The sequence below is a fragment of the Macrobrachium rosenbergii genome, chromosome 4, assembly GCF_040412425.1.
Source record: "Macrobrachium rosenbergii isolate ZJJX-2024 chromosome 4, ASM4041242v1, whole genome shotgun sequence".
NCBI lineage: Eukaryota > Metazoa > Arthropoda > Malacostraca > Decapoda > Palaemonidae > Macrobrachium > Macrobrachium rosenbergii.
The window spans coordinates 80820681-80841604 of record NC_089744.1 but is presented as its reverse complement, the minus strand read 5'-3'; the positions used below and the strand labels follow the sequence as shown (position 1 = coordinate 80841604).

General features: G+C 37.0%; 2 protein-coding genes across 6 annotated transcripts in view; one reads left to right on the top strand and one right to left on the bottom strand.

Moving 5' to 3' along the window:
- tsl (torso-like) overlaps positions 1-20924 on the bottom strand; it is a 66553-nt gene that overhangs the window by 517 nt on the left and 45112 nt on the right. For all 4 annotated transcript variants that reach the window (XM_067099959.1, XM_067099934.1, XM_067099942.1 and 1 more), the window contains 4 exons: positions 2876-3104; positions 1143-1503; positions 737-938; positions 328-410 (listed from right to left, as the gene is read on the bottom strand). In XM_067099959.1, the coding sequence (XP_066956060.1) occupies positions 328-410; positions 737-938; positions 1143-1503; positions 2876-3091 (862 nt within the window). In that variant the 5' untranslated portion in view covers positions 3092-3104. The remainder of the gene's footprint in view (positions 1-327; positions 411-736; positions 939-1142; positions 1504-2875; positions 3105-20924) is intronic.
- Positions 5249-20924, top strand: part of LOC136836022 (uncharacterized) — a 70179-nt gene continuing 54503 nt past the window's right edge. The window contains exons 1-3 of one of the 2 annotated variants that reach the window (XM_067099921.1): positions 5249-5448; positions 6139-6223; positions 14055-14155. The gene's annotated coding sequence lies outside the window, so the exon portion shown is untranslated. Of the gene's footprint in view, positions 5449-6060; positions 6224-14054; positions 14156-20924 lie in introns of those variants that run through there. The other variant, XM_067099912.1, reaches the window with a different exon arrangement.

Genomic DNA, 20924 nt, shown 5'->3' with positions numbered 1-20924 from the left:
ATCGATATTTGTAAGCAATTTTTACAGCAGTTTGTGCGAAAGGAATGAATATTAAGAAAATAGAAATCTGTGGAGAGAAATTTGGTAAAAGTGTCAGAAGAGTTGGGAACATTTTCTTCCACTAGTCGTGACCTGCTTGAAAGCAGGTCCAAGACACGTCAACAGGGAGGCATCCTAACTTAAACTTCAATTAAGCATAATGTATCCTATCCTAGGGCACCGTGCCATGACCTAGCTAAGAAAGCTTCGGACCCCTTGTATACCCAGAACTGTTCTGCAGTATTACTAAAATCTTGGTGTTTACAAAACCTTGGAGCTACTGCTTACCTGAAGCTAATTTGACTTTGCCGACATGCAGAGCATAGTACGGAGTGAAATACCTCTCCATGCGAGTGAGTTCGGCGTGACTGCTGTAATAGAAAAGCGAAATTATCGTCAGTATAACTACTTGGAATAACCTGGTTTACTTTTAAGCCTGATCATCAGGTTGAAGTTGAGTGATTATTGGATGGAGCAGGTCTTAATTATAATGAGCTTTATATGCCCTAGGACGATTAATAAACAGCAGATTCTTGGTATAATGAAATTGTTTTAGTTTAAAGGTAAATATTTAATAGTGTAAGATGTCCATTTCTTTTACTGAAGGCTAAATCATCTAACTATAAAACTATTTAACCGATTTGACCTGCTGACAATAGTCTCAACTATCAAAGGAAATCGCCACTCTTCTTCTTACCTCTGACTCTGGGCAAAATTGTTTTTCAGTTCACTGTAGGTTCTTTCACCGAAGACATAAACTTGGTACATGACATCTCCCACCTCGTACTCCGTGATGACGTGTGTTCCATAATGATCTAAGAATTGGTTGACGGATTCGGTAGAACCAATTCTTATGTCACGCACGGCGTTCTTAAAGTGGCTGCTCAGAGTCAAGTCACCTAAGGTAGAATGAAATACGTTTGAGTTGGGAGGCTAAAGGTTTTGTTCTTTATTTAACAAAAAAAAAGTATCTATGAAGGTTTTGATGCATAATTTTCAAATTAAATAATACTGTCTTTATCATAATCAACATTTTCATGTGTAAATAAGGTGTAGGACAGACCAGTGTTCAGAAGCAAATAATACTCCGGTTTTTCTTATACCTGCTAAAGTGGCTCTTCGCGCCCTTCGGAAAAGGCGAACGAGCACAAATGAATACTCGTTGGTGAGGAAAGTCGGATGAATTCCCAAGTGATAGGCCTTCATTTTGTCTGAGAGTGAGCTTGTAAATGCCCGATTAGGTTCGGGGACGCCCTCTATATAGAAATTATCGAAATAGGCAGTCATTAGATCCCTCTCATCGTCACAAAAGTCGATCAGAAAGTGTTGGTCGTATCCACGACGCGTTTCTGGTGTCTGCGGAGTGGGGCGTCGATCGTGAGTTGCCCAGTAGGAGTTCTTCTGGAACACTTCAGCCGTTTGCTCTAAAAAGAGCCAGCTGTTATCTCCTGGATGTGGGAATACCTGGTGGGAGAATACTTGCTCTGAGAAGGAAAACTGAAAGTGAATTTCATTGTTAAAGGTTTTCCTAAAAGTTCATATAGCTAGAAAAAATTCGAATCCACACTTAATTAAGAAGGTTCACGGAACTATTTGTCATTTCTGGCCAATTGGTTTTGGAAAATTTTAAATGACCCTAAGCTGTTTTCTGTTGGCAGAGAAAATTACTTTGCACCAAGTTTGATTGAAAATGATTCGTTGGTTCTGAAGATAAAGAGAAAAATGTGAAATATTTACGCCAGACAGACAGGCATTCATTCACAGATATTTACACAGGCGCACACACACACGCACTGACACACACATTATTTTATATATATATATATATATATATATATATATATATATATATATATATATATATATATATATATATATATATATATATATATATATGCTTTACACCAGATAAGTTTCAAAGTACCATGATCACGAAAAACCTTCTTCCCAATTGCACAATCATTCTACCTCATTGCCAAGAAGTAAAGAAAACGATAACTCATCCCTTTACAGGAATACAAAATATACAAGTTTTTTTTTTTTCAAGTGACAGTAAGCAGGAGGAGCGCCGCCTGCTCAACGTAGCAACTGGGGCGAGCGATTTCCATAGCAAACGAGACCACGAATAGGTTACAATGCAATCGGATCCCTGCCCTGAAGAGTCTGTTTTGTATCATCTTGCCCGAAGGGAGGACATACGCCTAGATAGCGTTGACCTCTCGCCAGTCATCTCTCAGCGTCTCGAGAATATTTTAAATATTTCAGTATTTCGTATTGGCTGAAGGCAAAGCAATTTAATAAAAGGATGAAACGTCTTAAATTTTCAATACGGAGTTATAGAAAGAAACCAGGAATACAAATAATGCCAGAAAATGAAGTAACTTGTTAATGGAACCTGAGTTTTCCTTTTAAAGATGGCGATTTCGCTTATCAAGTGCAAAGGATTACGATCATTTACAACAACCATAGAATAAGAAACGTAGGATTGACATTTAGGATTCAAATATCTTCCTTTATTCAAAACCGGTAAATAATTGTAACTTAACTCTAAAAAAGATAGCATTCAATTAATCTTAGGACTAGACTCTATCTCCCCGTGCCCCCGCTCCTCTCTCTCTCTCTCTATTAATTTTTGAATGAGAATACTCTCTCTCTCTCTGGTAATTTTAGAATTAGAATACTCTCTCTCTAGTAATTTTAGAATTAGAATATACTCTCTCTCTCTCTCTCTCTCTCTCTCTCTCTCCCAGTTTTAGTACTAGTAGTACTCTCCATCTCTCTCCTTTTAAAAGCAATTACAACACGACCATCTTTGAAAAAAACATCATCGGTCTACCTTGATGGACAAAGTCAAGAAACCGTATCTAGGCAGGAGGTTGAGTGATCTGCCAACGTGCAGATACTCGTCTGACGAGGAAGACGTCAGCTCAGTCTCGTCGTCAGCGCCGCCGGCTTCCCTGACCTGAGCCGCCTTACCTTCGACGCACAGGACACACACGGCGAGGACCAGGGCTGTCCACGACACCGTTGTCCCGCCCCCGCCTGAGGCCATGACTGTGTCACACCTGTTAGGGAGAGATAATAATAATAATAATAATAATAATAATAATAATAATAATAATAATAATAATTCAGATTCATATTGAGAATTGAGCAGATTATCAAAAGTTCTCCGTACAGAATTCATTACGTACTGCTAATAATTATGATATAGGCCTATTTTTAGTAATGAGATGGTTACAGCATGCTGGCATATCGGCGATAAAATGGCTACACATAACCTATAAAATTTTGGAGGAGTAATTTAAAAAGAGTAGGATTTTTAATATTAAATGCATCTTTTTCTAGCTAATCAAGTGTAAGAGAGGGAGGGAGTAGACCATAGTTGAACAACTATTTATAAATAACTTTCAGAATGTTATTCTCACTTGGCTAAAGTAAAACAGATTTCTCTAAATTCCAAAACATTTGTTTCTGTGGCTACGTGACAAGTGTTTGCGGTAATCAGCGCTGACTTATGTGACTATGCAGGATTGCAGGTGGAAGTATTTGCGTTATCAACGCCCAATCGTCTGCGGACTCAGCGCGGGCTGCTTGATGCAGCTTAACGAATGTCACCTTAGATACAACCGTGTCAACGGCAAGTGGGCAAAAATGCTCATCAGCGGTTTGCATCGAATGTTCTAGAAGCAAGCTATGCCCGGATAGAACCTAACGCCCAAAAATACTATGGGTGCGGCGTGAAGAATGTGTTTGTGCGTTCGTGTGTAAGACATTGTAAGAGGGTGTTTTGGGGTAAGTGCTTGGAACTGGGAAAATATGTGATACATTTCGTTTTGAAGCAGCAAAGTGGAAGGGCCAAGCTTGGATCACCTGCTGAAAGATGTTGCATACACACACCAACAAATGGACATGGCCACAGCAGAGTATAGCTACTTAAGTGAACTGGTCACATAACGACATAAAATTAGAATGGAGAGCAATTAGTGACTGAAATGGGGACGGGAATTAATCCCACACTTTATTATTATATTATAACTGTTTAATTTGTTTGGGGAGTGGTTCAGTAACTTTCTATTATCACGCATATTTTTCATTTAACCTGTTATATGTTAGATTTACAGAGGAAACTATACAAGACGTAGAGTATTTAGAGAGAGAGAGAGAGAGAGAGAGAGAGAGAGAGAGAGAGAGAGAGAGAGAGAGAGAGAGAGAGAGAGAGAGAGAGAGAGCGTTCGACACAGCTACCAACACGCCAGGTCAGACAACTGTGAGGTATTTTGTTATACATTTTTTCTCGTCAAATATATTGTACTCATGTTGATACAGTGACGAAGCTTGTTGTCACATTCGCCCTCTGTCACCTGAAAGCCAAACTGTTGTTTGCTTACTCCCTGTGTACACATACACACACCACACATACACATACATACATACATGCATATACATATAATATAAATATAAATATGTATATATATATATATATATATATATATATATATATATATATATATATATATATATATGATATTAATTTCAAATCTCATTTGCACTTCTTGATAACAGGCCGAATGTGGTTAGATATAACTCCTCAGACCACCTTTTCATACCCGCAATTCTGAATCCAGACCTATGATTACAGCGATTTGGAAGGAATTTCTGATGCGCGTATTTATACACTCTTTCCTATTTCCAACGGTGTTCGCTTACTGTTTACAATTAATTTATGAATTTATAATCATCAATATATCTTCCCCTGTGTTAGAGTTGCTTTTTGATGTTACTTGTAGACCTATATTAACGTGGCAATATTATCATTTGGTAATCATTGTAGTATATTAATTTAGTCTAATTTCAAATGAAATAATAATCATAATAACTATCATTATCATTGCTATGCAGCTATCATCAGTCCTATGCCAACGGGTATGTCTCAACATTTATCATTTTTGTAAACGCTTTTGTCATTACTTTCGGTATCATCTTGTTGCTATACCTTCGTCTTCAGTATATACGCATTCTATATTTGTATATGGCGTCGCAGTTCATTGACCTTTTCCGTCTTTCTTTCTCTTTTTCAGACAATGGCGTCGTGATGATCTGATGACTCACGCGTTGAATAAAGAGCAGAATAATGTGAACCGTCCCCAGAGACTGCTAAGTGGGTGGTCGGCAGAGGCCTTTAAAGATGGCGCTCTTCGTCCCTCACGGGAGAACATGAGCGTCTGTCACCTGGAATCCTTCGGGCACCGACAACCAAGACTTATATCAACAGCGGATATAAGAGGCCCTTGTTGGCTGGCCGAATTTGAGACGGAATAGGAGGAGGACCGGGTGCCAGAGAAGACCAGAAGGTGAAGGGCATCTGGCTTCATTCGTTTTAACGAGAACGATGCTCAATATGGACGGGTGGGTGAGGCTGGTGGTGTCTCTGACTTCGGCTTCACTTTGTTAAGCAACTTTAACTTTATCTTTATTTTCTTTTTGCCATTCTATATCCGTATTATAAGACTTGTTTTGGATATTAAGAAAGTAGTTGAATCCTGACGAATTTTTATGCACCAAAGCATAAAAGACTTTGGAATTAATATCGGTTATCGAGCAACCTACTCAATGGAAAGTAGCTGGGCATAATAGTTTTCAGTTTTATAAATTCTCTTTTAAACTGAATATGAAAAGAAAAACAAGCGCTGCAAAGTGATCTAAATAAAAATCTAGTTAGGTCTAGTTATGAGTTCAATATAATTTCAATAGGGAATACGCACAATTTCCATTACATTGAGAGATGATACTTTAAATAGTTCAAAAGGCTATGAATCTATTTTTTGTAAAAGGCGGGAAGCAGGCAGCGGGAGGTAGAGAAATTTGTTCATTGCAGAATTTACCATTTCCATACGAAATTGGAATCCTGCAATAAACCCTAGAGGGTCAATAATAACTGGAGATGTCTGCATACTATTTTAGTAACTACGTGGTTTGATGTGCTGCCACCAATGGGCGCTGCAGTCTTGTACTCTCCTTGTAGCCATCTTCCAACACCGGGTTACAAGGAAGTTAAATAGGCGTCAAGCTTGTGCTGCTTTTTTTTTTTTATTTCAGTATCTTCAGTGATAATTTGTGCAGCTTATAAGTGCAGAAACGGGCACAGGAATTCTCCAGGAGAAAATGGAATAACACTTTACAGGTGAGCAAAGCGTACTGAAATGTATTTAACAACAATTTTGTGCTTGTCAGATACATGTCTAGTTAGCAGTAGATACGCTTGCTGTCAACGCCTCTTATTTTCAGGATGTTGTGGCACAACAGTGTAGTGGCGATTTTAATGCTGAAATCAGACCATCATTAATCTTATATATTCCACATAGTATAAAGTAAACGATCTCGGTCGTTATTAAAAATGCTTAGTAGGGGGTAGGCCTGTAGGTTACTGGTTGTGTCAACAGATCTCGCCTTGTAAACATCTTACCGTGAAAGTATTCCAGGACGACGTAAATAACCCGTAGAAAACAGCTTTACTTATTCAGTTCGCAGTGAAAAATACAGTAGTTGTATTTAACTTATGTTTTAGTCAATCGGTATGCCTCGCAGATTGGTATTAGCAGGAAAATGAAGTTTGGTAGCCTAGGTTAGACCTATAGCCTACCCTCAAACTACTCATTTGGAAAGATGCTATTTCATTTAAACCTTACTCTAACTACAGCTTAATATCGAATATATATAAAAAAATTTCTTTATGGTACAAGTTATTAAATCATCATGCCAAGGAAGGGAATAGTCCATAAGAATAGTAACAACAAGGAAAAGAAGCTCGGCCAAGCAAGTGCTAGGCCTACGTCCGTTGATTCGGAAGGTATTTTTATTGTTTATCCCAAGTCAAAATAACCATCTTATGGAAGCCTTTTTTTTTTTTAACAATATTTCCCAAGAATCGTTCCAAAGCCTTAAAATAGAAAGAAATGGCTCTACCTCTTCTTCCCTTGGTTTGTTTATAAGACGCTTTCAAATATTTGAGATGTATACAGATTAGAATGCAAAATTCTTTACTTTAACTACAATAGACCCCAGAACAATAATATTTCGCAATATATTGTAAAGTAGTGATTAATTTACATGTAATAAAAACATATTTTTATAATAATTAAACGAAAGAGTAAAAGAAAGTAATGCGTTGTCTTAGTGTTATGTCTACAATATACAGTACAGTGCTGTTTGCTGGACCTTGAGTTTCAATATGGCCGTCGAGGTCAGACGCTCTGCAAGGGAGATCGTTACTCCATGTTTTATTGATGAACCAATCTATGTTAAATATAAACTGGACAGTCTAGAGCAACTTGCCTTGGACAAATGAGGATTTTTTCCGCAAAATGTTTAGGGCAATTCTTGATTTCTTCAGTTGATGACGTTTCTCATCATCACCAAATCCTTGTCTTGCGCAGACACACCCACATTATGGTTCAAAATTGTTTTAACGTCTTTTCTGCGTTTTATAATTTCATCATTTAACGACAAAATAGTCCTGGGTCTGATTTTTGCAATTACATCTTCTTGAGTCTAATGGTAACTCTTTTTAAGGACGCAAATAAGCACTAATGGCCTCTTTTAACCATCCTGTCAATAGGATGCTTTTACTTCAAGCCACAAGCGGGAGTTGCTCCAGGACAGGATCAGATCGTCTGTTGATCGCTAACCTGAGTCAAGGCTGAGCAATCCGGCCTCCAAAGGGCCACTTTTCCTCAAAAGTAAGGTTCCTCTCTCCCAGAGGTCCACATTCAGTGAAATTTTCGTAAAATTCAGACAGCTCTTTTTTTTTAAGTTATCCCGTTACAAACAGACAAGTAAACGTGCACCGATGGTCACTGTGAGGTCCAGAGGTCCTAAGAAGGCATATTAATCCCTTCAACAACTAACCACACATTTTATGGCAAAGGCGACCACTGGCATAAGGCAGCTCATTCTGGACTAACCAGTTAAGTGATGCCATCCACTTTGTGCTTATCTTATGTTCAATGCCTACAGGTAAGAGCACCCGTTTTTACCCGCCAAATCTTGTTGTCCTGTTCTCCAGATGCTGTTAACACTTAGGCACAAAAGACACTTTGCTGTCGGAGGTAATAATAATAATAATAATAATAATAATAATAATAATAATAATAATAATAATAATAATAATAATAATAATAATAATGATAATAATAATAATAATAATAATAAACCACACGAAGAAGTCAGTTGGGTGTCTATTTCAGGTGATAAATTCCTAGATGTATGTGGAGATAATTGCTTTAACAAGTAATAAAGCAATCCCATTATTTCACAATAAACAGACAAACCTTCAGCCACACGGCAGGCATTAGTTTAGGATCCAAAAACATTCAGAGGCTTTTGAGATCGCCCAGTTCGTTGCAAAACTGTTGGTTCACTAGACCAAGCAAACTTATTAGACTGACTGACGCGTGGAGGCGACTTGCCTAATCAACTGTCACTTTTGATTTCTTCATTAATAAAGATAGAACTAAGAATAGGTGATTTGAATTAGATATCCAATCAGAATATGTTATTCGCGATGCATATTACCTTTGCGTTTCTTGTAATTGACTCAAAAACAGGGTCAGCCTAGATGAAATTTCATTAATTTGATTTTGTAATATGAAGATTTTTCTTCTAAATTATGTTCTATACTTAATAAAATTATCATTTTTTGAACGAGATTCCATCACAAGATTTGCTCATCGTTAAGTTTAAAAATCCCGTGACACAATTTGGAATATGAGAAGGGAAACAAAGGAAATGAAGATAATCGGAAAAAATTATGCAGAAATAGGAGCGCACGAGCAGTTTGCAAAAGCAATGGGAAAGTTGCAAGACGCAAAGGGCAATTGTGACTCAGAGTGGAAAAATCGTTTAAATAATTATGCCTGGTAATCTTTAGCGCCTTCTGGTGTTGCCGCTGTGTGTGTGTGTGTGTATATGTGTGTGTGTGTATGTGTGTGCGTGTGTGTGAGAGAGAGAGCATTTTTTTTGTAAAGTTTTTCTCGTTTTGCACTAAAATACTTGCTCTATAAATGGTGAACCTACTGTTTAAACTAGTTTATGTTATAACATTCGACCTTTGGAGGGGAAAATGAGACAACATCATCACCTTGTTGCAACATCGGACAAGTCTGCGCTGACTAAGGCTGACGTAAGCCTAATTTCGAATATGGATTAGTTTCCATTTTCTCCACCTTATTCTACAAAAGGTGTATAGTGTTGATCTGAGTTTTTTGTTACATTTTCAACGCTGTAGTATAGAAGGGAAAGAAATGTTTGATAATTATGATGAAGAATGGAAAATAGGGGCTTTGGAGTTTTCTATGGTACTAGGGTAACCTTGGTAACAAAGATGCCTCTTTATACGTTAGCTAACTATGCTCTAGATCGACACCTATTAAGCTATTTATATCATTAGTGTTTGTCAAGAGGCACTTAAATTGACGTTAAATATAATTTAGAAATATGAAACATTACCTTGAAACTTAGTATACAAAATATTCGCTTTCATATCTGACTTTGCTAGAACTCGTAGAAAGATATTTTTAGCAGGCTCACAGTCAATCAGTAGTCTATGGGGCAATGCCATATAAAAACTCCCCAGTAGTTTGTATGATTATCGCATTTTCATTGGGGCAAAGGGTTCACTTCACCGGCACCGAAGAAATATCCATAAACCCTGATGAAATAGAAACACTACGAAGATTTCTATAAAGAATAATTATATATATGATGATGCGTGCTATGCTGTTTTACCTTCAAGAGGCAGCTAAGAAAAATAGGCTTATGTAGTGAATCTATCTGAAGAAATAAATGTAAAAATAATAAAAGAACTATGAAATTACTCAGTGCCAACGGAGGGGTCGAGGTCACTTCAAAACAGAGCACCAGTGCCACTAACGATAAACTAGCAACAGCTTTTGCAATGCACCTAAATGCAACGATAACACAGAGCAGCTTTCACTCTCGCAGGAAGCTAATCTCCAGTACACACTGGATTGCGTGAAACTAGTTGCACTGGCCTGTGTGTAACCTGTTTAAATGATGGGGTTTTTGATTGCAACTGATCTTTAGGCTGGAAATATGCAGTTAGTAACACAATTACTGGGAAGGCACTATTTTTCATGGCTCATCTAGCGCTGGAAAAAAAAAAGTTTTGACATGCGTAGCAACAACGAATTCTGGTCTTGCGAGGACAGAATGTTTATATGACTGCTAATTTTCTCGCAAATACTTTTGCTCTCAACGTTACTGCTAGACCCAGGTGATAAGTAGGTGATCAAACTCCATTTCAGTCTTACGCTGTGTTAACTAAAATTGCATTCACTCGTTGTCCGATAAAACCGAAAGCCTGTGTTTAGCATGTGTTGTTGACAATTCCTTGTCTGATAAATGTCTGTACCTCGTGATAAAAGATAAAATAGCTTCGAGTGAAGATATTCGGTAGAGAAAAGTGGTGAAGGGCAAATGAAATTAGGGAGAAATGATATTCCCCATCACTCCTCGACCTTAGATGGTTACCGTAGCTGCTCATGAATAAAATATCATATTGCAAAAGCTACCGTAGACGTGTGGCATTCTTAATATCACGTTTGTCATGGAAGCCCAAAAGTGGCTCGCTCACGGCAATTCATCTTAAGACTTGGTGAGAGCAGAGGATAAACCCGATATCTGACAACACATATTGAAGATGATGTTTTATCAATGGTTATTTAGTCAAGATGAATTGAGCAGTGTTCTGCAAGATTTTCTTAAACTTCATTCTACGTTTTGTTCATTAAGTGATAGGTTGTTCTCCGTTATATAAAATTTCTCGTAAAGTAAAGAAGAAGAGCTGATTTAACGGCCACATTGTACCGCCGAAAATAGACCTGAGCGTACAAACTTTGCAAATCACTACATTTGGGTGTGGTGAATGACGATATCGAAAGAGAAGCATGAAAAGGAGGCAATTTCATACTACTCAGCTTACTCATTTATCACAGGCATTCATGCGTGCGATCATACTTAGCATTCAAATGGTCGCATAGCTATGAGTGAAGGTAGATTAATCCAAAACTGTTTTCGAACTGGTTTTGAATTTTTTTTTTTCAATCGTCCCGGGATCAAAAAGCATAGTGTTTTGAAACCCTTGGCACTACCAGAATATATTAAAGCCGTCAGGACGGCCGTCTTTTGCTCATGAGTTCTTGATTACAAGAATTCTAGGAATGGCAACCATTTAACGCGCGCGCGCGCACACATCTATTTTATATATATATATATATATATATATATATATATATATATATATATATATATATATATATATATATATATATATATGTATGTATTTATGTATATTAGTAACAACTTATTTATGATAGTGACCGATAAATTACAGCGTATGAGAGTCTATAAGGTGAATCTAAACGATACGACTGTCATAAAATACATTAATGGGGTCATCCAGCGCATTTATACCCAAAACCGCATAGCTGTGCTGCAATGCTCGAAATGCACGGCATCAGATCACACAGCAATCCCATTTCTTCAGCGACCACAAACAGATCTTCAGTCATGTGAAGGACAGATGAGAAAACTACTTTGAAATCGCTTATTTGGGACTTAGGAGTATGCAATGCCAGACTGTATGTGAATGTGAGTTTCGCTTTGTATCACAGACAAAAACTACAAATAGCAGAGTGTTGCAACATTACAAAACTAAATAATACCCGAGATAAAGTAATCAAGTAAAAAAAGCTTCAGGCAAAGCAACAGTAATCTAGGGGTTTCCCTGCAATGATTACTTTGAAAAGAGATCTCGTAAGAAAATGAAAGAAATTGCAGTACAACGCTTACGTAGGTTATAGGTCATGGGATTACTAGGCTGACTTTTCATTTCCATTACGTACACGTAACTTTAGCGCATTCTTCCCTGCTATTACCAAATGGATGCTGCAACTCCTCACGCAACTCGTCACAATTTTCCTCTGACCTTACCAATGAAAAGGTCTTCATACTCATTTTACCGGGTCTTAACATCCCACTCCAACCTCACCTGGGGCGATGTTTCTTTTGGGCCTCTCCCGGAAGGCGGGAGTGGTAGATCTTAAGTGGGGACAAATTATCGTGACGTCACACCTATGTTTCAATCTTTTATGTTGTTTTTACTTCACCGAATGATAGAACCGACTTTTGTCGACAAGTTTAATCGAAGCTTTTTTTTTTTCTAGTTATCTAATATTGGTAAATATCGTACCTTCACGCACGCGATACTGATCTTTGAAGTATAAGAGGCAATGACATAAGCGCTAATAACGGCGGTTCTTGTGAATTTGATTAAATTATTTTTTATTCTTCTTCTCTTTTATAGGAGTTATTACCTTCGCTAACGACCGTACCCAAGACTGTTTTTATATGTGGACATATTTGATTGGCAAATCTCTCGAGAACGGATGAACGCATTTTGAAAATATGATGAAAGCTCTCACTGAATTACCTCCTCCTGATAAATCAAACTTGGGCGGACAATAATGAAGTTTTGACGATTTTCCATCATGGAAACCATCTCTCCTACGCATGACATATATATATTAAAGAATTATTGAGGAATTCAGTTCTCCGCAAAAGGCTGCACAATCTATCACATATTGCTGCAGAATGAATAAGAGCCTCTCTGGGTTTAATTTCTAATGGTGAAAGTTTAACGTCATAGCACATACCAGTTACCCGTAATTGTGCAGAATTATTGTGATGACAAAATAACTCGCTTACAAAATCGGTCATTCTTAGACTGTCACATAGAGCAGCTAATCTCAGGCAACACATTTTTCCACGACTGATCTGTTTCCGTGTTGAATATGTCACCAAGAACAATTAACGAGAACATTCAGGTGTATTTGGCAAAGAACAACTCGACCCGTTCACGCGATAACTGGAAACCAGCAAAGAAAACCGGGTTACATAAAAATCCAGAGTTTGACAGGAAAAATGTAAGAAGAAGAAGAAGCAGAGTGAAGCAGTGTGACGCTCTGTAAATAAATACCAATTGATCTGGGTCCAGAGAAGAACTGAGACAAGTTAACAACGGTTATGTAAAAAAAAAACCGGTTTCGGCTCATCTTAGCATCCCGCTTATAATAATGTTGCATTGTGATGCTCCGTTCTCCGACCATATACAGTTTGGTTTGTGGTTTTGTCGAGTGAACCTCAAAAGGAGAATGACCTTTTGTCCTCGGGGGTCATTAACAGCAATATTATAAAGTCACTTGACGCCACGAATATTTGTAGCAAGCAGAACACCAAAGTATTTTGCTTATTAATTCAGCGCAGCAAACGTTTAGAATGTTCGTCTACTCATTCATTTGATTGCTTATTCAACTCACAATCGTTCAGTCAATTATGTTTTTCAGTTTATTATTTCTCTCAGTTTCAGGCAAAGGGAGAATATTTATTCTGACCTCGGTCGTTTTTATTTTGAATTCCCTGCCACGCTTCACTAGTTATTCTTTTGACCCTCGTAGGGAACTTCATTGTACATTTTGTTCATTCAGTAACAGGTTGTTCTCTGTGACATAAAATTTCTCGTAATGTAAAGAAGAAGAGCTGATTTAACGGCAGTGCACTGTAGGCATTACTTTAAATTCTCTGTGGCGTCCCTTCGGCCCCAAGCTGCAACCCCTTTCATTCCTTTTACTGTACCTCTTTCTATATTACTTTACACCCTCTCCTCACAACTGTTACACTTTCAGACCTCCTCTACTCTATATTTCACTTACAGCGCTGAATGACATCATAGGTGCCAGAGCTTGTCCTTTGGCCCAAATTTTATATTCCATTCTTGTTCTTTTGTCAATCATTTCTTTATTATCATTATATATGTATGTTTACACACATATATATGCATATATACATAATTATATATTACTTATATTGTGTATGCATACATACATATATATATATATATATATATATATATTTATTTATTTATTTATTTATTTCAGGTCGCCGAACTATGTTCATTAAACCATTCAAAAATAAAGTCAGATGCCATCTCCAGGATTTGACCGCAGTCAGAAGGATGGATACGAGAAATAACAGCAAGGTAAGTGAATATTACTATCGCATACGTAAGCCTCTTGAATTCACAGGCATACAGTGCAACAGAACCTATTTTTCCAATCTTTGGTGTCACAAGTGGACTGGTACCGGTGTAAAGTGTGCAAAAATATGCATGTATTAGATTTCCTCTAAATAAGTGTTTATTTACATATTAGTAATTCGACATATTTTAACTGGCAGTTAACCTTCTTTTATGGTGATCAAGCGGATTCAGATTTGTAATACTTAAGTGGACCTTATAAATCGAATAGCATATTTAATACTGCTGTCACAAGGAACTGCTGCTGTATTGGATAATAATACGAAATCACTTTCGCTCGTGATTGCCTGAATCTGTAATGATCTCGGTTTGCAAAATGTATAAAAAACGAATGACGGGCTGCTGTGCACTCGTATATCTGTCAGTCTTAATGGTGGTTAAGTACTTCTATGTATGTAAGTTGTGTATATATATATATATATATATATATATATATATATATATATATATATATATATATATATATATATATATATATATATATATATATATATATATTCACACGCACACACATATACTGTATATATATGTATATATATGTATATATATATATATATATATATATATATATATATATATATATATATATATATATATATATATATATATATATATATATATATATAAGCTACATTTCAACAGTTTTTATGGGATTTCCGAAAAACACATTAAGCAATTTATCACCTATAGTACATACATCGTTGTATTCGTGACATCTCTCTCTCTCTCTCTCTCTCTCTCTCTCTCTCTCTCTCTCTCTCTCTCTCTCTCTCTCTCTCTCACACACACACACACACACACACACACACACACACACACAGTAAATTTGATCAAAGAAATGAGTGATAAACTCACATTTGATCGACAAACCTTGTTTACGAATTATGCAACAACACCAGCAAGTGACACCGATTGCGATCTGAATTTTTACGCGAGAAAGTACTTTGTTGAACCAGTTCCCAACACGTTTACTACTGGGAATGGGGCCAAGGGACGTCAAAGTGGCATTTTTTAAACAAAAGATCAAAGGTTTATATTCAGCCTAGCTCATAAAATTATGGAATTGTGTCATTAACTTAATCTGTATGCGCGGATGTCTCTGTAACTGAGTAACAATATGCAAGATAACTTTACATAATTTTTTTCACATGTTAAACACATGGCCACCTTGTATTGCATTCTAAGTAACTAGAAAATGTCAGATGTACAACTGTAGCTGGGTGGGGGCAGCTCCCAGTCGATGGGAGAACATTAGCTATAGCGGTCAAGGGAAGCATCTCCTGCTGTTTTTTTTTATTAACTGATTTGTTCGTTATCTGGCGTCGCAACGATGAAGGTCGTCGATGCAATCCTATAACAGGGTTATCAAAGACACACAAGTTCATTGGGGTGGGGGGAGAGAGAGAGAGAGAGAGAGAGGCTTTTCATACACAAGGAATGTGACGATTTTCAAAATTTGCCTTGTCATCGGCTTTGCTGCGTGTGTCCTTTTCTCCAATTTTCAGTAAGAAATATAGTCCGTTTAAACAATAACCGACTTGTTTGCTTGTGTATGCAAACAAACACGCATCATAGAGTTAACACTAATCAGCGAAACAAATGGGTTCAGGAATGTTGACTTATTGGCAATTTTAGTTTTCCATAAAAGAAAACTATTGTAACGGCTTTGTCTGTCCGTCCGCCCTCAGATCTTAAAAACTACTGAGGCTACAGAGCTGCAAATTGGTATGTTTATCATCCACCCTCCAAGCATCAAACATACCAAATTGCAGCCCTCTAGCCTCAGTAATTTTTATTTCATTTAAGGCTAAATTTGGTCATGATCGTACATCTGGCAACGCTATAGGACAGGTCATCACCGGGCCGTAGTTGAAAGTTTCATGAGCCGCGGCTCATACAGTATTGTACGGTGGCCAGAAAACTCGACTGCGCCGAAGAAAGATCGGCGCATTTTTTACTTGTTTATTTTTTTGTACAATAAATGAATTTTTCAAGGCAGCAAAACTCCGTTCCTTATGCAATATTTCTAAAGTTAATAATAAACTTTTTTTATTTTTGCTCATAACGGAAATACGGTGGTACTGATTTGCTGTAAGAGAAAAGTAAAAGTCTCAGTTACAACTTCTAAATATTAAAAGGGTAAGTGTTGTAGGTTAGCGATTCCATAAAATCCGAAAGGTTTTATGCTTTAGTGGCGTAATATTACATAAAATGAAACAGGAGACTGACAATAATTGTTTTAGTTTTGTATATCACGTCGGCAGGAAAAAGCGACAAGTACTGCTATTTCAGCGACTGAAGTAAAAAAAAAAAAAAAAAAAAAAAATATATATATATATATATATATATATATATATATATATATATATATATATATATATATATATATATATATATATATATATATATATGTAGATTGTTGCGCAAATGAACAGCAACCGTAAAACAGTTTTGAGTGAAATATTTATATGACTTTGCAAGGTTCATTTTCGATCTTACGAATGCGCCAGTTCACAGCGAATTACTGACATAACTGAACTATAAACTGGAATCTAGCGGAAGGGAAGGTCAGACTGCAATGTCTTTTGTCTGTTTTATATGTCAAGGAAGCCTAAAAGTTCAATAGACCTTTCATAGTGGCACATTCTCTCAGCTTTTCGGGTTTTTCCACGGAAACATTATCACTACCGTACAGAAACGAAACGGGAGTTGGTGCCGTCAGTGCACCTCATGTGGTGCACTGTATTCATTTCTTAAGGTTCCTTGCAGCGTGCCTTCGGCCCCTAGCAGCTGGAACCCCTTTCGTTCGTTTTACTGTACCTCCTTTCCACGCTCTCCTAAACAATTGATTCATAGTGCAACTGCTTTGAGGTTTTCCTCCCGTTACACCTTTCAAACCTTTTACTGTAAATTTCCATTTCGGCGCTGAATGACCTCATAGGTTCCAGTGCTTGGCCTTTGGCCTAGTTTCTATATTCAAGTCAGTTCAATTCAACCTTCATTAAGTCTTCCTCTCTACATTCCCGGGATTAGTCGAGTTAACGATTGGAAAGTTAGTTATACCTTAGTTTAACCAGACCACTGAGCTGATTAACAGCTCTCCTAGGGCTGGCCCGAAGGATTAGACTTATTTTACGTGGCTAAGAACCAATTGGTTACCTAGCAACGGGACCTACAGCTTATTGTGGAATCCGAACCACAGTATAGCGGGAAATGAATTTCTATCACCAGAAATAAATTCCTCCAATTCATCATTGGCCGGCCGGAGAACGATTGGAAAGAGAGCCGAAGTTTAAAAGGGTTTGTGTTCCTCTTGCCAAGGCTTAGTAGGTTTCCAGGATTCATGGTGATCTCATTTTTAATTTTTAGCGGTTTCCAAGTAAATAACGGCTAATTCTTACTAAAAAAAAATGTGATATTCTTAATCGTAAATGATGAAATTTCTAACTGAAATGAATATTTCAGTAATGCATATTCTATTTTTAACGTAATGTTGCCTCCTTAAATGTCTACACTATAATTTAAATTTTTTTCTGTGAATTGATTTATCTTATTATTCAAGCAAATTAATGTAACTTTGACTAGTAGAGTGTTAGAAAAATAAGTGGATTTCAGTAAGAGAGCGATCAGTTTGCGTTTGCAAAGTCCGCGGTTCGCACCATGCTGTGAATTGGCATTAGCGCCAGCTTAGAGTAAAGAAAAGGTCGTAGAGCTAGCAACCTTATCCTTGAAGACTTTCTGAGACTAGGTAGGCTCCACCCTCTCTGCGCCATCCCTTTCCAAAGGGAAAAAATGAGTATAGAGAGAGAGAGAGAGAGAGAGAGAGAATCCAGATTTGTATTTCTAATATTCTTATAATAATTTAATGCTAGTTATACGAGTGTTCGCGTATTAACCAAATTCATATACGAAGCTTATTGATAGGAAAACAAGTTGTTTGCAATACATAAATTACAATAGTATATCCAGTTTTATCAGAGAATTTGTTGTAAAAAGGTTATAAAGACGAATTAGTACCACTGGTTCTCTCTCTGAAGCCACAACCGCTAAAGGAATATAATCTGACCGTGGTCAGGTAAACCCACTGTTATAACTTGACTTATTTGTATTTGTTTTCGTATGAGATGCGAGGGTCATCCAATAGATGGCAGTGTAGGTTTGATTGGGGAGTGTAATGTTATTGTATTTTTCCTCCTTGTATTCTAAAAAGAGTAAAGTTCTGATGTTTTGATCCTTTAAAAGTTTACTTGGCTACTTAGTCTCGTACGTACCAGTGTATCTCCTGGAATTGTATTGACAAGTTGTGAATTATACTAACTAATATTACGAAAGGATGTAAAGTGAAAAAGTTATATTAATAGTATGGGTAAAGTATTGATTCTCTTGTATTTTTCTTTTATGTACGTGACTTAGCATTATGAAGTGTTTACTCTGTATTAAGTGAGTGCTGTGTATTTCGAGTATTTACTCGTTATTAAGAATTTATTGTCTTATGTATTTCTTTGTGTGAAGAGTGTTAATACTTAGTATTGCATAAGTATCCAGTGATTTCACTACTATATATATTTATTTGATTTTTCGGTAATATATAATTAAATATTAAATAATATTTTTATTAATTTGATCAGTGTTTGAATAATTGCCTTGGGTAATCTAAATATTTACGTTTCTCTAACTAATAATTTAAGAGTATTAGAAGCAGAGCGTAACACCACAGATGCTATGGTTACTCTCTATGGTTTAGATGGGAAGGAGAAGGTACTGAATAAATGCTTCGATGTTCTATAATGTTTTTACACAAACGACAATATTAATAACAAAGAAATAACTTTGCTCTTGTTAGCGAGTGAAAGGTCACTAAAAATTAAGGTAGCCACTAATTCCCTGAAAGTAGACGCGTGTTGTTTTCCTAGAAAACTGGAAAAACTGACCGACGAGTGGCCACATAGGTAACTGGGAATTCTCGCTCTCCGTCAAAACCTGTTTTTCCATAGAACTTCGGTTTGCACGTTCCTCTCGCTTTGACTCGAGTCATGACAAGCAAACAAGTTCTCCCGGAGCGGAGAAGAGGCACCGAAACCCTTATAGAGTCGCAAGAATGCAGTTTGGCTTTTTATTATATAACCAATTCTCTCAAGAGATGTTATCGGTCTAGCCCTGGAGCGCCTTATGACTTTCCTTGCGTGTTGGACGGTCTGGGGACACCGGCTTTTAAATGCAAGATGACGATGCTATTGGATCTTTCTTACTCTGAGTCTTGTTGGCATTTCGTTTTATATGATATCCTTACGATACTGATTATATTGTAAAGAATTCGTAAGAATGCCAGTATTGTACATTACGTGGATATGGTAGACATTTTTCTGCAACATATTACATAATGCGTCTAGTAAACTGGAAACCACAAGCATTAATATTAAACAGTAGAATCATGTTCAGCTAGTAAATCTCAGCAAAAAAAAAAAAAAAAATATCCGAGAGAATGTAAATGTATTGAATTTCGATTCAGTGCTAAAATTCCATGATCTATTTAAAACAGAAGCGAAAGGAAGAGACAAACCGTGTCTTCAAAAACAGCTTTCACTGATTTTTATTTTTTTTGTCGTGCACAATTAGTATCGTATGTTGCAAATCCTGTTACTCTAGCGGCCTTTGTCAAAGCTGCTATGGAATAAAAACGATGCCATCATATTTCAACACAGCTCACATTGTACTGACCTGAATTTTAATTAGTTGTCCAAAATGAAGTAACATGGCAAGAAATAGATGAATAGACAGATAGATTAATGAAATGTTTGGTTTCCTCTCTCTCTCTCTCTCTCTCTCTCTCTCTCTCTCTACATTGGCCTAATTATCCAATGATTTGTTTAGGTAGTTATTTCTTAATATTAATAATAACCCCTTATCACAGATGAGCTGCAAAAGCATTCAGAATTTTTTTTTTAGTAAATGAAGTAAGAAGTCTGATCAAGTTAAACTTCCTGCTAGAAATGAGTTTGTCCTCAAAATTTATCAATGATAGTGCAAAACTGATTGCGTAAATGTTCTCTAACAAACTTACTAAGATCTCATAACGAAGCCAAGCAGGTTCCCAAACTTGTCACCTTACCAGTCATCATTAAGGAGTAGGAACATGGCGACTTCATTGGTCCCAGTGACTGACCCTTGGCCTAAATCGCATGTTCATTGACCACCGGTAAGCAGCTCTGGACAACGCCTGTTTTGTGGGTGTGGTGGTGGACGCATTCGTAAGTGGCCTCCTTCAACTCACTTTCTTTAATCTCAACTAGGACTAAGGAGCGCGAGCCAGACAAGATATATTCGGTATTTTTTTCTTCTTTCCAAGCACTATTTACTTAAAGTTTAAGTGACCGCGTAGAGGGCAGCTATCAGATAAGTTTGTGATCTCATGCTCGCTGGTTGCGGTGTCTCAACTAGGACTAAGGAGCGCGAGCCAAACCAGATATATTCGGTATTTTTTTTCCCCTTTTCCGATTACTATTTACTTAAAGTTGAAGTGACCGTGTAGAGGGCAGATATCAGATATGTAATTGCGCTACGTGATTGTAAAGTTCGTAATCCCACGCTCGCTGCTTGTGGTGGTCAGCAAACTAATTTGATCCAGATTTTCAAGCCTATACACAAAAGGAAAAAAATACAGCAATGATATTAATAAGTGAATATATAACTGGAATTTGGTATCTTCATAAAG